The 16,615-nt window shown below is 44.5% G+C and overlaps 1 protein-coding gene across 1 annotated transcript in view; it reads left to right on the plus strand.

Annotated features, from left to right (window-relative positions):
* The first annotated feature begins 6,559 nt into the window (after positions 1–6,559).
* atosa (atos homolog A) overlaps positions 6,560–16,615 on the plus strand; it is a 29,482-nt gene continuing 19,426 nt past the window's right edge. Inside the window, exon 1 of the mRNA XM_069173383.1 lies at positions 6,560–7,904. Within this exon, the coding sequence (XP_069029484.1) occupies positions 7,715–7,904 (190 nt within the window). The 5' untranslated portion in view covers positions 6,560–7,714. The remainder of the gene's footprint in view (positions 7,905–16,615) is intronic.

A 16,615-nucleotide genomic window follows, 5' to 3' on the forward strand; every position in this document is an offset into this window, starting at 1 on the left:
TGTTTTTGTCCACTGACTAATGTGTTTGTACTGCATATTGTCAAGCTGTTTGCTGGTGTGTATGCATGTGTGTGTGGCTGATCGGTGCATATCACAATTAACAGTAGGTGTCTGGTTATAGGAGGCTCTGCTGTTAGCACTACTTCCTCTCTGTCATGCTCAGACAGCACAGGACTGAAGGTCATCAAAGTGTCCATGACAGATTACATCAGGATTTTATGCAGCCATTATGTCAAAGAATGGAGAATATTGATGTAAGCAGAGTCCTTTTATTTTAGTTGTAAAGGCCTGAATTATTGTAGGAATGGATGATGCAGTGTGGACCTATGTTTTCCTCTTTTCACACGATCTTTGATTTATTTTGTCCATACGGAGTTCCCATATGATGGGTAGCTTGGCTACAAGTCTCAACAATACTGCAGCGCCTAAGACAATCATCTGGATCTCTAACGCTGGGGAACTAGTTTCTCACCCGCAGAGGGGTGTCCTCCAGCTATTCATATACAAAGATGCTTGAAGGGTTTTGATAAACAAGCATATTTGTTGTCATAGACATTTAGGAATAGATTACAGTAGAAGTTCATTTTGCACTCGCATTTCAAAAGTGAAATCTCATCGCTCGTCAGCCTTGTGCTCTTGTCAGCCTTGATATTTTTCCGTTTGACCTCCTTCTCGACTCACAATGCTTCTTCAGTTTTCGGTCTGTGTATGCGTGTGAGTGTGAGTGTGCGTGCGTGCGTGCCAGAGAGGCAATACTGTCTGTGTTACTCTCAGAGGTATAACTCCATGTCTCATGACTTGATTTGTCATTGGTGTTTTCCAGGCTTTGCTACTGCTTTCTCAGTGCCGTGCAATATCATCTGTTGTGATTGCTAAGCAAATGATTAAAAAAAAAAAAAAAAAAAAAAAAAAAAAATTTGAGAAGCAAGTGATGATGTCATCCAGCTTTTTTCAGTGTTCAAATGTTTCAACATTTCTGTAGTCACAAAAAGTAGAAAATAAACTGTTGGTATTTCCAGCTTCTGAAGTTTGGCTCTTGTATTTTTTTTTTCTTTTTCTTTTTTGGTGTGTGGGTTTCATTTTTTTGTGGCTCAGACTAGCAAATTGAATCAATAAAACTTCTAATCAGATGAGGAAGCAGAGGACAAGACAAGTAGGCAAACGAGGCTGTCTTGGATGGGAACCTGCATGATGATCAGTACATAGTTTATCTCAGACAGGCTGTCAGGGTCAGAGGGTTCATTTGTACAGGGTTCATCATCGTCATCAGAAACATATGAATTTATGTTCCTAAAGGAATTTAGCATGAATGTATTCCCACGTATTTACAAATTGTTAACAGTTTAAATCAAGCAATTACATTTACCCTTTAAAAATGTGGAGTAAGAGGTTCATTTTAATGTAATGGTAAATTGCTACTTCTGGAAGACTTTTAAAATGAACCACAGTCAAACAACAAAGGTGATTTTTGTTTTTCAAATTGTATCTCAACCTGCGAGGATGTTTACCACGTAGCTGTGAAATCTGCAGATAATCTGCAGTTCTTATCCATCTGTTTACATACTGCTGCATCCTGCAAGTAGGGGTCCACCTTTACCATTTATAGTGCAATGAATACAAATGTATAAGATATGGAAAGCACTAACAGCACTAGAACCATCAATTCATCTGCTTAGAGGGGATCATGGTAGAAGCGTTCACGTCCGCGATCCCTGTCAGGTTTAAACAAATCTGCAAATTCTACCAAAGACATTGAAGCCGAGTGAAAGACAATGATGTCCAGAAGCTCAACAAATGACAGACCCCCCCCCCCCCCCCCCCCCCCAGTCTAGAGCAGGAAGAGAGGCCAATGCCCGCCTCCAAGGCGAGCACCGACCATCATATGGTCCTTCAATGTTGAAGGACTGTCTGCAACTAAAGATGGAGATGCAGTAGAAATGTGGGCCAAAAACTGCCAGCTTAATCTGATCCACGACACAAAACAACCAAAGTCCTTCAACAGCAGACAATGGAGAGCAGGTTACAACCCTGACATTGTGTTTGTCAGCCACAAGATCGCCGGGTTAAGCAAAAAGCTGGTCTTGGAGCCCCTGCCAAAGACCCAACACCGTCCCATCGGCATCACAGTCAACGCTGCAATAACGCCAGCCACAGTTCCATTCCGAAGAAGATTTAACTTTGGAAAAGCGAACTGGCCTGGCTTCCAAGAAGATCTTGAAAGGAAGATTGCCCATCTCCCAGCAGACTCCAGGAATTATGACAAATTCACTAAGCTTGTGCACAAAACAGCCCACAAGAACACCCCAAGAGGATGCCGCACTCAATACATCCCGGGCCTTGACGCTACAAGTACCGAACTGTACGAGGAATACCATCAGCTCTATGAATCTGACCCCTTTGCTGAAACTACCACCGAGGTAGGTGAGAGACTCATGACCTCCATTTCAGAACGCCGCCAGCTGAAGTGGAAAAACACTGCTGGAGACAACTGGTATGGCAAAGAACAGCAAAAAGGCATGGAGCCTCACACGAAAAATCAGCAACGATCCATCAACCGCAACTCAGCAACAAGTTGCGCACCAGCTGCTGCTCAATGGGAAATCCACTACTAAACAGCCAAGACCAAAGGTAGATCGAGTAAAGCACTCCCAAACCATGGGACTGACCAAGCCGTTCTCCCCCGAAGAGCTCAATATCAGCATCAACACCCTAAAAACCGGCAAAGCCATCGGACTGGATAACATTTTCACCGAAGAGATCAAGCCTTTTGTACCTCTGGTGAAGAAATGGATCCTCGAGCTGATGAATAAGTTCATGCTGACAAAAAACATCCTAAAGTTCTGGAGGAAAACCAGGATTATTGCCCTTCACAAACCAGGCAAAGACCCAGTGCATGCAAAGAGCTTCCGCCCAATCTCTCTGCTATGCCACCTCTACAAGCTGTTTGAGCGCTCGATTCTCAACAAGCTTGCCCCTGTTGCTGAACCAGCCATCATACCTCAACAAGTCGGATTCCGACCGGGCAAATCTACAACAAGCCAACTTCTGAACCTCACTCAACACTTTGAGGACGGATTCCAGAAAGGACTGGTAACAGGAGCCGTCTTTGTTGATCTGTCTGCCGCATATGACACTGTGAACCATCGCCTCCTCCTAAAAAAGATCTTGGAGTTGACGAAAGACCTGGCACTCACAGACCTCATTGGAGCCCTTCTGAAAGACAGGCGCTTCTTTGTTGTCCTGAATAACAAGCAGAATCGCCTACCTCAAGGTAATGTGCTGGCCCCACAGCCGAGTCGAGAAAACAAAATCTACTCGTGATGAATGCCATCTCCTCCATGGATGTCAACCTCCGGCCCAAAGGCTGAAGTCAAGAAGAAGCTTTCTCAGCCATGTCCAGCCCCTAACAAAGTCTCAGGAAGAAACCAGAATCCAGCCTCCGGATGGAAAAGCTTGAGAATGACCCTCCTGCCACTGTCATGGGAATACCCCCGACTGAAAACCTTCCCCCTGGCCCAGAAGCACCATGGGCTCAATGGAAAACATTAAACCGCCTCAGGACGAGAAGGGGTCGATCAAAAGCTGCTCTGGTCAGATGGGGCTACAAGACTGGCCAAACCACCTGTGAATGTGGAGAAGCAGACCATACTGTGGAGCATTGCCTTGTCTGCCCTCTACTACCCAACCCTTGCAACTCGAAAGACCTTGCGGTGTTCAATAAAAATGCAAAGGACTGTGTAAAGAAATGGGAAACTGTCATATAACCATCACGCTTCAGTGAAACGAAAAGAAGAAGAAGATCTGCTTGGAACATCTGGTGTTGCTGTAAACTCTCAGCCTGATTAGTGACCCTGGGCAGAAAAACAATGTGTACAATGTAATGTGGCCTTGATTGAAATAATCCAAATTCCAGCAACTGGATCTGGATCATTATTTTAGCCCTGCGATATTATACCTTTAGTTACAGAGAATAACACATGAATCAAGCTGAGTGGAGACATCCACCCTTCAGACCATCAGTGAGTTAACAGAATGAAGTTTGTTTACTAAAGAGGTTCAGTAAAGTAAAATAAAGTCAAGACCTTAACTGTAGTTAAAATGCTAAATATTGCTACAAACAGAAAGACAGAATCAGTATCATGATATTACTAATACTACTGATATACTACTAGTTTACATATTTCTTTTACTTGTTGGTTGTTGCATTGCTTGTATCTGGTCACTAGATGGGGCTGTAACATGGATTTTTATTTATTTATTTATTTATTTTTTATTTTTTTTTCAAACACAAGTCTTTGATTGCACTTACCAACAGTGTAAATCCATTATTTACACACACAATTCATTTGAATAGTCTGTATTTACTAACAAAAGCAACCATCTCCATACCACTTAAATGTCAGCAGGGGTGTTGTCATTGCTTGCAGGGAGGTGGCACTATTAGCTCGAGGATTTGCATCTGAATAACATCATCTGACAAACGGCAGCTCAAACTGTGTTGCAAGCATTTGCAGCCCGTTGCAACCTGCAGCTCAGGATGTCTGCTGACTTTCATTTGGTTTTTTTTCAAAACACCAGACGCCTTATTTCTGTGATTGTGATTTGGTGGGTTGCAGAACCACTTATACAGAAAAGTTTGAGCAGCAGTGCAGCAAAAAGTACGTACTGAGCAAGTTATTTTTAGAGCTGGAATGAAATGAATGGAATGAATTTGTCAAGCATTTCAGCCACGAGATATTTTCTCTTTAACTTTATATTTATATCTGTAGCCCATGTCATGTTGGTTCACTCGTAGCATTACTGTGACTCCACAGTGAGCGACTATCAATGGCTCAGAGGCAGACAAAATACATCTTTAACCCCATGGCATGGGTACAGTGTTCCTGTCCAGAGCTGGATTCGTCATGTGTGCAGGATCACAGACTGCCCGATGACGCCACAAACAATAGTTGGTTTTACCTCACACATCTGTAAACTTTGTAGTTGGCTTTAGTCAGGCAGGCATAATTATTTTATTAAAGTTTGCCAAATCTTAGTATTTTTTTTTTTTTTTTTACTTCCCCATCAGTCTATCTTAAATATAATAATACTAGTAATTGTTAACCAAACTCAAGTCCAGTGTGTCGAGTCTGCAGCAAACAACAATAACATACGAAATGCAAATGCAGCTGAGATTTGTGAAGCAGATTCCTTTGTCCTCACTGTGACCTTTGTTCCAAGAGGTTCCATCAGAGGACTGATAAAATCTAGGTGCTCTCCCTCTGTCCTTTTCTATTTGCACTAAAGTGATAACACATCGCAACCTCTATTTGAGTGTGGAGAACCACACTTGACCTATATTGTTATTAGTATGGCTCACATGTTCACTTTTAACTAAACCTTATGCTTGTTGCAGCAGCTTTCATGTTGAATGGTGCTCCTCATTACAAAGACCGGCAATAAGTGGCAGTTCGTGGATGTTTTAGGTTTTCATTCTCATGTGTCTTTTACAGTGGTGGAAGAAATATTCAGATCTCAGTTCAAAGTAAAAGTCCCGCAATCAAAATCTAACTGAAGTATTAAATAACCTACTGTCAGTAAAAAAAAAAAAAAAGTATTTAAAGTAGCCTATCAAAAGTACAACAATATGCAGAATGGCCAAGTTTAGATTGTTATATTTATCATACAATCTAAATTAGGGGAATATTACTTCATTGACATGTCGGCTACTGTACGCGTGAGCAGAATTTCAAAGTTGACATGGTGGAACTACTTTAAAGACATGAGACTGTTGAGTAGACTAATCTACGGATAACAAATTGTATATTTATGATAAACTGATCTTATATTTTACACACAAAATATTGAGCTCACAAGTAACCAGTATTCATAGCTGAGAACTAAATGCAGCGGAGTAAAACCTACAATTCACTCTGAATTGTAGTGGAGTAGGATTAGCAAAAATGGAAATACTCAAGTCTAAAGCAGAAGTACCTCTAAATTTTACTTTAGAAGAATAGTTGAGTAAAGCTTACAAGCTACATTTATAACTTTTCTGGCAAGCTCAGTGTGTTCAGCCTATCATGAGTTTTTTTGTTATTTTTTTTTTATCTTGTAACTTACCAACTATTCTTTTTCTGTTTTAGATTCCCCTACTCTTATTGGGAAACACAATACTGGAGACCACTATCGTTTAAAGACACAGCGGGGAGTAAATATGAGAAGTTCTTTCATTTAGGAAATAACAAAATTATTCTCTGTGTAGTTGATCGTGATGAGGTGCTTTTTGCCAGGAAATTCTCAGTGGATTTGGACTTAAAACCAGCTTTACATTACGCGATGTTTTGCTTCTTAAAAGCCAGAAAATCCAGAACAAAATGTTCACCACGGAAAAAAACGAACTCTCACGTGCGCACGTGAACGCGCACCGAATTCCAGGAACCAATCAGCTCGTGGAGAAAAGCCCCTGTCTTGTTTGTCCACCTACTTCTACCGTCACTTGTACCCACTTCTATGGGACGTGATTCAGGTACAGGCTCTAATTTTTATTTTTTTTATTTTTTAAAATTTGTTTTTAAAATCTGTTTTCACGAGACGCGGGGTGTCCTCCTCGGAAGTTTCGGTGCCGCTTCTGAGTTAGCGGTTGCTATGGCTCCGAGTTCATGCGAGGCTGGCAGGGAGGGAAGTGACGAGCGGGGCTGTTGTTGGGACACGTGACTGGAGCTCCGCTGATCTGTTTTGACAAGCAGCGGGGAGGGAAGCGAGGAGGGGAGGCAGACCGTAAGCATCACGACCCGGAGTAGGACTCGCTGTTCCCTTTCATCTGCATTTCGCCTGAATAACACCGGTGTCGAGCCAATCCTTCCAGGTTTTGAGCAGTCGGCCGGCCTGAAACGGCTGCAGCCCGCTCGGTGAAAAGCGCTCGCCGAGGGGGGGGTGGAGGTGGTGGTGGGGGGAAACGTTTCCGTCGTCGGTTCGCTCGTGTTGTTTTTGTTGCGGTGCGAAAAGTTTTAATGGACATCACGAAGGAAGTTCAGCGCAGGTGGCGTTGCTGAAGAAGTAAGTAAGTACATGGCGACGGGGGCGAGAGCTGCGTGGACGGACGGACAGACGAGTGGACGGGGTTCGTCTGATGTCAGCGCGCGACAACAATTGACAGCGTTGAGAATGTTCTCGTCGTAGCAACAACAACAACAACAACAACAAACAAACAAACAAAAACAAAAAAACAACAACCCCGAGACCGTCCGTCATCTGTGTTTGTGGCCGAGCTGCGGCTACCTGCGCTACATCGGAGGGGGGGGTGGGGGGGGAGGGAGGTCGTCATCACCAGCAGACGCTGAACCACACGCTCTCTGTCGGGGGGGCAGTTGGTCGAGTCTGCTGCCGAGCTAACACTGCTGAGTTAGCGATCCCCAGTTCAGACAGCATCGCTGAGGGGAAACCGGCGTCACACGAGACGCAGGAGACAGACGCAGGAGACAGACGCAGGAGACATGAATCCCGACTTCACCGAGGTTCAGGTGGAGGAATTTGTCACGAGCTGGAAGAGAAGCCAGCTTGCTAGTTAAACAGCTAAAAGTAATCAGCCTGGTTACTCGCCCGCCAGCGGGTTGGACAACTCCGCCACCCGACTGTGTGTCAGGGCGATCAGCTGTCTTCGGCTTGTCTTCGTGTTAAGTCAGCGGGACAATACAGACTCGATGGACGCGTACAGTAGCATGCTAACAAAGCGATGCTTTGTTGTTGGATAGGGGGGGGGGGGCAAGTTGGCACCAACAACACAGCTGATATTATAGCTGAGGTAGTACAGCGGGTCTCGGTAACAGAGGCTCCAGACACCGCTGTGTTGCTGTCCAGGCTGACGAGAGAAGACCCCCGCAGGAGATCCCCGATGACACTGGACAACATGAAGTCCGAGAGAGGTACGTGGGCCACCGGCAACACGCGTTGCACATCTCCGGGGGTGATCAGTGTGTGTGTGTGTGTGGGGGGGGGGGGGGGGGGGGGGGGGGGGCAAGCTGTGCATTTCCGCTTTTACTGGACTCACCGGTACACTTTCCCCCCCCAAGAGGAAAATCAGGCCAGATAATTATGTAACTGCTGGTCATTGGTTATGTGAATTAACAAAGCCTGACCCGGGTGAATGAGGACGCATATGTACAACACACATTTGCTGCTCTAGTTTTGAGCCTTGACACGAATTTCAGGTGTTTCTTTTCCCTATTTTTTTTTTTTGCATCACCATATAACCTGCTCTCATGCCACATACTGCTCCCTTTTTTTTTTTTCTTTTTTTTTTCCAGTAGCTCTTGTTTTGACGGCCTCTGCACAAGGCTGCTGCAAAATGTTCTTGACACCCACCCTGTTGTGGAAATGAAGCTCCTGCCGTATGCTCTGCAACCTGTTTACAGCTTGCTATATCTGCAGCAAGAGGTAAAACAGGGACAGAGGGGACATCCTCGTTTGTTTCAGTGTGATTATGCTAATTTTACTACCGCATTCATTTGTAAAGGGTATCTCTGCGCCTAAATCTCAGCCCTGACACCATTAACAGTGAGTGAGGTTTGTAGAAGCGTCTTTTATTTTATGAGCTAAATGATTCACTCGCAGATTGAGTCAATGGTTGTTTGTGATCCAGGGTTTTGGATACTTGATTCTTTGTCAATAACAAAATAGCACCGTACTTGCAAGCAGTGAAGGACCACCGCTTTCTGTCATGATGAGATTAGCTGCAGTCAATCAGCAATAGTCTGCGTGTTTACATATGTTATGAAACTGCAGTCAGGCTGTTGGCTGGCCTGAGTGGTGATCTTTCTTCAGCACGATGTGCCGATAAAGAGACTTGCAGTAAACACGTGCCCCATACGGGCATAGGCTTTTAACCCCAGCCTTGCCTTGCCTTGCCTGTAGGATCCTTTATATAGAAGCACTGACCCAGACATCTTCAGGATGTGCCTGGCCGAGAGTAAAGGGCACACCGACAGACACAGTGCAGTGTGATTCTGGCCTAATAATGCAGCACAGCATGCTGGGTCATCTGTGAACAGCGGAAAACAATACTGTTGTTGTTTTTGCAGATAGTCTGTGTCTGTATTCCTGCCTTCTATGAGCTAAAAGATGGAGAGCTGTTGGCGTGAGACGCATTACTTTAGTGCATCTGTTCTTCACCCTTCATGGATTATTACCATGTCAGGTCGGCTCGCTCACTGTCATGTTCTAATTATGAAAGCCCTGTGCCAGTGGAAGCGGCTCCACAGCAGTAGCTCCCCGTTTGACTGACAGCCACTGTGGTGCCTTTGTTATTTTGAACATACTGTACCGTTCCTGTGGTGGAGATAGCAGACTGCTTGTAGGCCAGATGCCTTCTTTCTCTCGCCTCATTCCTTCCGCTGCTCTCTGAGAAAAGGACTGCAGTGGTGAGAGGAGCTGTTTACTCAATCGCCTGGATCACAGCAAGGTCGAGTTGGGCACAGTGCAGCCAGTTTCACTGCCCCTGTTGCTGGACAAAGGGTTCCTAGGAGAGTCTAGCGGTATTAAGTTTGACAGGAAGAGCTGGACAAGTCCAGACATGTGCATCTACCACTGATACAAGGCAAACTCTGACCTCCCGATCAGGTGGCTGTGAAAAGTCACGTCAAGGCTTTGGGTTGGTGATGAGGTGATAAAAATCAGTACTTTGTTAAACCTCGCGCCACCTCCACCTTGAGGAAGGATTACTTGAACTAATGATGGTCAAATCCAACATATTGGATCAGCGTGTGTGCTGATGTTGACCTACATAAACACATCCCATATCAGGCTGATGTAACTACTCCAAATTTAGAAGTGTTTCTTTGTCACTTCTATCCGAACACGTTTTTTTATGAAGCTCCTCCGACATCATAAATTACAATATTCAGTAGTGTAATAATCTTTGCGTATAAAATGTCCCAACATACACGACTTGGATCAAACCAGTAAGGTGTACATATTTTAAGTTGAAAAACAAAAATTGAACAATCATTAATCTGGACCTTTTTGTCAGATAACACCGAGTTTGGAAGAGTTGGTTATTTAGACAAAGAAGCCGGACGAGTTCAGGTGTTTCAAAGACCTCTGCTTCCTGATGAAAACAAAGCGTTTAGACTTCTAATAGTGTGAGTTTTCTTCTACGTTCATGCAGCATCTCTTTGGGGCATTTTGGTGAACCAAGCTTTTGTTATAAAAAGCAGAAAAGGAGCACTTATGTTCTCCTCAGGGGCCCTAACCAGAGTCATCTGACCCCCATGTTTTTCTGTGAGTTGAGCTATGAGTCAGGACGGTGTGTGTGTGTGTGTGTGTGTGTGTGTGTGTGTGTGTGTGTGTGTGTGTGTGTGTGTGTGTGTGTGTGTGTGTGTGTGTGTGTGTGTGTGTGTGCGCGCAACAGATTGCTGTTGGCCCTAGTAAGCGCTGTACCATCGAGCCATGCGGCTCAACTGACAGCTTTTACAGGTCCCATAAAGACCAGCTATGGAAAACTCGGGACCTGTTGACACCAGAAGGGGAAAACGTGGCGTGTCGTATTAGGTTTCAAACCGTTTCAGCTGAGGTGTGGTTAAGCTGGGCTTTATTTATATACATAACGACATCATTTTGTTTTTGTGTGTTGCTTCCGCGTGTAAAAGCACAAAGCATCATTCAAAACCGCTTTGGAATTGTTTTCACCATAAGACGGACTGTTTTTGCTCAGCTGTGGTTTTCTTCACAACCAGATCGCTGAGAACTCGTTACAAATAAAAACAGCTTTGTATTAGAAGTTGACGGGGCGTCGTGTCGAGAAGTGTATGAACAGCAACCCAACGACGATGACCGGGTTCTTCCCCCTTCACGGCTGCAACCGCAGCTCTCGTCCTCCCCTCCTTCAGACACTTTAAACAATGTACACTGAGATGATCTCAGAGCTCGTCATGTCGGAGAGACTCAGTCAGCTGGCACGCCTCAGTGCTGTGTTCCTGCCCTCCGCAGTGTTGTTTCATGTGTTTGTATGGCTTCCTGTTTGGAGCCATTAGTTCTTGAAGGAGGAGTTGAACACAAGCCCACCCTCCCCCACCCCACCCCGCCCGCCCACCCACCCAATTTACACCACTGCCTGCCTTCTGCCGTGCTTTCAGGCCAGATTACAGCTGCCCTGAGACGTCCCAGACACTTGCCAGGGGATCAGTGTATCTACTCTCACTGACGAGAGAGCCAGATAACGCAGAGCGACACGCACCGCCGTCCCATATAGCACCTGTCTAGTCCGTTGTTGTCTTTGCCTCCTCCTCGGCCGTGATTTAACCCCGGAGCAGGAGGCTCACACAACAAGTGCTCTCTTCTGTTTCACTCCTTTCACACAGTGGATGGAGTCCATCTGTATGTTTTCTTTTCTCTTTTCTAGATTGACTCATGTATTTATTGATCCTAAAGGTTTTTTTTTTTTTTAGCAACATCACCACCAGGGCTGGTTGGTCCCTTTGTGGTGACCAACATACAGCCTGTCATGTGACTATTGGAAAACAACAATATCAGAAACATAGAACACTGAAAACGTAGATTTATGTGTCGTTGACATTCATTTAAATGGTCCGGTTGCTTGTAAAGATATTTACATCTACAATCACACATGTTGCATTCATTCGATCAACCCCTTTAAGTCAACATAAGTGCTTCTCCGTATTGCCTTTTCGATACAACACAGAGGCTATTTGCTGACGCAGCTCCACTGAACATGGATATTGGACTCTCCATTGTACAACTAAAATCAGATCTGCCTTTCGCAATGAATACCAATACAGGGCAGGCATTCAGCTGTGAGTTACTGTCCTGGCCCCCGGAGTAATCAGCCTAAATCAATGCTGTTGTGACATGTTTGAGTGTAAGTAGCCTAGCTGCTACATGGGATTGGGCAGCAATTCCTCCCAGTCCGGTAATGCTCTTACATAATGCTGGAACACTTTATTTAGTGCACCAGCCCTTTATGGGGACACAAGTATGCTGTTACTTAATGTTTAAGGTCACTGAAGCCGTACTGTTGTAAGCTGTGTCAACATACACGCATAAAAGCAGGCGTACGCATTTAGCTGCGCCGTATTAAGCCTCACTGTTAACACATTATATGGACACACCAAAATACACTGTCCACACTTGGTGCTGGACTGGCTGAAGCCCTAAGTAGCAGCGTGGGTCATGTTTCTGCTGCCAGGGTTCCTCTGAGCCAGCCAGTGATGTCATTGCCCGTGTGTTCGTCACATCCCCCCCCCCCCCCCCTCCTCCCCATGCGGCTCCTCATAGCCAACCAGCAGCCAGCTCTGCAGGAACAGGAAGAGCCATCTGGGCCTGATGATTCTTCCTGGTGGGGACGACGTGTGTGTCTCTTTGTGCGTTTCTTTTTCTGCGTTTCTATTTCTGTTTGGCACATTCAGCGTGCCACCTGTTTTGCTTTTGCATCTCTCGGTGTCAAACAAGTCTGATTGTAATAGCTACAATGAGAAGGCCTTTCGAAGCTTTGATAGCGACGCAAAAACGACAGAACAGGGCCGGTGCATAATGTAAACTGTGTTTATACCGTGAACGGGAGATTCCTGGTGTCCTCTGTAGTGCGTCCTTCCTTCCACCTGTTGTTTTAATCCCCGATGTGACGTAACAAGATTGACGTTCAGCTCCGAGTTCTGCGGTACTTTCACCGTTTGCTTAGAAACCACCTGATAAAGAAAAACACGGGCGCTCGTGCTCGTCACAGATGTTTTGAGCATGTCTTTGTCATGCTTTCGTCACGTCGCTTGTTTTCCTAACCGGCAACCCAAAACGACCGCTTCTTGTTAGTCTCGGCCGTGTTCAGATGGCAGTATGTTGATGGACGTGTGATTGTCGCCATCCATCACTTCTATGAGGAAGGATAACCTCCTGGCAGTTTAGTCTCTCGACTTCCTCGCTCCACTGGTCTTCTCTTACTTCTCCTGTCTTCTCCCCTCCTCTCTCTCTCTCTCTCTCGTCCTCTCCTCTGAGTCACATCAAATAGACTTCAGCTCCTGTAACACCTCAGCACTTAACACCCCCACCACCACTATCTGCTGATAATATGTAGAGAAAAAGCATATTGACAGAAATAGAGCTAGCTTGACTTACTATCTTGAACACCAGAAGGGAAGAGGTGATCGTAGGGCCTGACTGATTTATCGGTGTGCTTCCACTGATTGCTCGATCGAGACATTTTGCAGATATATTTGTACTGACTTGCATTTCTCCTATAGTCCATTGAGTTGAGGAAACATAAGCATATAGCTTAAGGCCAGTCCACACATTATAGAGTCTTTTTTAGTCATCTGCTTCAACAAACATACACATTTGCAAACGTGTGAGCCAATGAGTGGTCTGGGAAATGGCCATATGACGTGTTTATGACTGGAAAATTTATATATTTGTGTATATAGGACAGTGTATAAAAAAAATTACAAGCCGTCAGCTGTTTAAAATCATAAGGAAATATAAATAGAAACTCCATGTGTGACGGATGTCAGGGACTTCCTACACCTGGATAATGTTAATACAGACTTGTACGTGTAGATTGACTCTGATTCCTCTTCAGGTTTTAAGATCTGTTACCAGACGCCAGACATCTTTGGTTGCAGAGTGTTACGTAAGCAGCACTTTTAATCAGATTCACACACCCCTCATCTGTTTCTGTGTTCCCGTGCTGACGGTGTGATGTTGTAGTCTAGCAAGTTCTGATTATTCAGAATTTAAATCTCAGATAACATTGAAGCCAAAAAGAAAGTTTGAGTGAAAACCTTTCTGTGACTTGTAAATCTATCCTCTCACGCTGCAAGGTTTCACTATTGCTAATGAGTCTAATTAAAGATTAGATTGTGACGGGACAAGTAATTTCCCCCCTCTGTGACTTATTCTTTCCAAGTAATGGAATAATGATAACACATCCACGAATGCACACACTCCCTGTCTGTTAATGGAGAGCACCTCAGGGGCTCTTTGTGGAGGCGTTAGGCACATTGTTTATTAACAGCAGTGTGAGGTTGAGTTAATTTGAGACTCATCACAACTATCCTCTTTCCTTTCCTCCATTGTCTCATCTCTTTTATGCCAACAAGCAGGCTCAGTACTGAGTCAGGTGATTCTCTTATCACCCCCAGCATTGCTTCATCATCCCAGCAAACCAGCTGACAGTCAGTCTGTCCTCTTCCACGGTTAATGCTCCTTTTTCCACTTCACTCAGCTGATTTTTAGTGGATGTTGGTTGTTTTTTTTTGAGGTGGTAATATGCTGTTAATGAAAGCTGTTGAATTTGGGGGTCGAGGAGCTTTACACTTTGCCTTCTAGAGATTAATCATCCCGTACAACTCTGCCAAGAATAAGGTGAGAGTTGTTTTGTATGTGTCAAATCGCCTTTCCCCTTCTTTGTCCCAGCCAGCCAATTCCAGTCACCAACCAAATCCGTCTTCCTTTGCCACAACTGACACACTTTCCTTGCAGCCTTTGGAGTTTCGCTGCTCGAGTTGCTCAATTCGGACTGCCGTTTCTAGAAATTGTCATCGGCAGCACGGGATAGGTCAAAGGTCCGTGCGTTCATGTCGGACAGGGTGGCTCTGGTTACAGAAAGAAGCTAGGTTGTCCTACTGCCCTAGTGTCCTGGAGATACCATCAGTCAGCTTACTGAAATTTAAGAATTGCTGTGATGAAGTGGCCTGCAGAGTGAAAATGAGGAGAACTTTAAAAATGATCATCTTTAACATTTTCTGTCACATAAAGAAAGTTTCGTATAGTTTTTGCCCTCTGGCATCTCATACAATATCAAGATGTGCATTTACAACCGTATAATACATTTTTTTTTTTTTTTTTTTTAAAGTTGAAAGTTGAACCCGAAATGAGAAGTTTTAGTAAAATTATGTTGACTGCACATCGTGAAGGCTTGTTTAAGCAGGTCTACATAACTGTGGGCTCCGCTGGGGCTTCGTAATTCCCACTTTGCCCACCTTGTCTAGTATTGCTGTATTCGCTCCACTCCAGTCCATGTTACATAACAGGTATTCGTTAGACAATGAATTTGCAAAGGACCAGTCTGCCCTGAATAATGGGGGCTTTTGGGGCCCCAGCTACAATATGTGCAAATAAGATCAAAAAGGGCACGGTGAGGAGCTCACCAAACCTCTGAAGATTATGTTACTGGCCTTTCAGGAGAGAGGAGCGGGAGCTGTGATGAACCTTACGACCAAGTAAATGCCACAAGTACATGGAATACAATTCAAGCCACAAACATGCCCACCTTATTATTTTGGTTTGCCCATCCCTATAAGAGTCGGGTCTTTTTTCACGATAGGAAAGTTTTACAGCATATACTGTGTGTTTTTCGCCTCACTCTGCTTGACATTTACTCAGCCTGCTGCATTTACACCTGAAAGCTGCCCAGTGTGACCAGTCTTGTACTCTCAGCCACCGAGCAACTCATTTGAATAACAGGGGCTTTAAGTACCTTTCTCAAGGACTTCAGTTGCTATGGTTGTTAAAGATGACGAGCGCACACTGCTTCTCATTCTCAACCCAGAGTGTCCCAGCAGGACGGGGTTTTGAATTTACACCTTTGTGATTTAGTAGTTGGCTGAGACTGCAGATTTGAATCAGAACAGAAAAGCTGGAGCTGTGCTAATGACGGAAATGAGCTGGCATAGAGTGCGGTGGCAGTGAGATCCGTCGGACTCATGACACTCCAACCATGGTTACCTAACCCTGATAAACTGCCATTGTTTCTGGTGCTTGCATCATAAAGTACTGACCTAATACTGTAAGAAAACTGAACAGCACAAGGGATTTAAAGGGGATTTGAGTGCATGAACTTAACAAAAGTTTACTTCAGAAAGTGCACGTTTGAACTCTGTGAACATACCAGCACTCAAAATTCAGCTGCATTAGAAAATAACTTTTTTTTTTTTTTTTTTTTTTTTAATCAATCGTTAAGTTGAGAAAAAACAAAATTATTTATTGATTTTTGTACAACTTCAGCTACCTGTGGGATGTGTGTAAAAGTTAGACATGTAGATGAAGATATGTTAGTAACCAGGTGAAAGAAACTGCTCTATCAAGTCCTGAGTCAGTCACAGCCTCAAGTAAAGTTTTTCCATCGGAGATAAGTTTGAGATGTTCAGTGCTTCTCGGAGCCCACTTACTCCTCACAATGAGGATGTTTTTTTCCTCCAGAAGCTCACAGCTTGTTTAGCACGTGACTTCAGTTGCATGCGAGTGGCTCAGCTGCAAAACAACAGCTCTGTTTATGCCTGACAATGATGGGTGTGAGAGAGAGAGCGAGAGGGAGGGAGGGAGGGCAAGGTGGTGTGTCAGTCTGGGGTGAGTTTGTGTTTGTTTGCCGTCAGTGGGAGAATAATAGCAGCTGAGTTCACAAAGCAGAAGACGGATTCTCCTCAGCTGGAACTGCACTAACGCCCCACAGCCAATCAGGGCTTGTTGCTAAGTGTGCTGTGAATCTGCCCCTTTGTGTTTGCCGAGTGGGAGAGAGACACACACACACACATACATGTCAAAGAGGCCATAGTTTTAAAGAAACGTGTTCGCAGAGCATGTGGGAGGAAACTGGAAAAGTTTTGACGAAGGCAGATTCTTCAACTAAAAC

This window comes from Embiotoca jacksoni, unplaced genomic scaffold (genome assembly GCF_022577435.1).
Source record: "Embiotoca jacksoni isolate LCO1_2020_lvr unplaced genomic scaffold, fEmbJac1.0.p SCAF_6, whole genome shotgun sequence".
In the NCBI taxonomy this organism is placed as follows: domain Eukaryota; kingdom Metazoa; phylum Chordata; class Actinopteri; family Embiotocidae; genus Embiotoca; species Embiotoca jacksoni.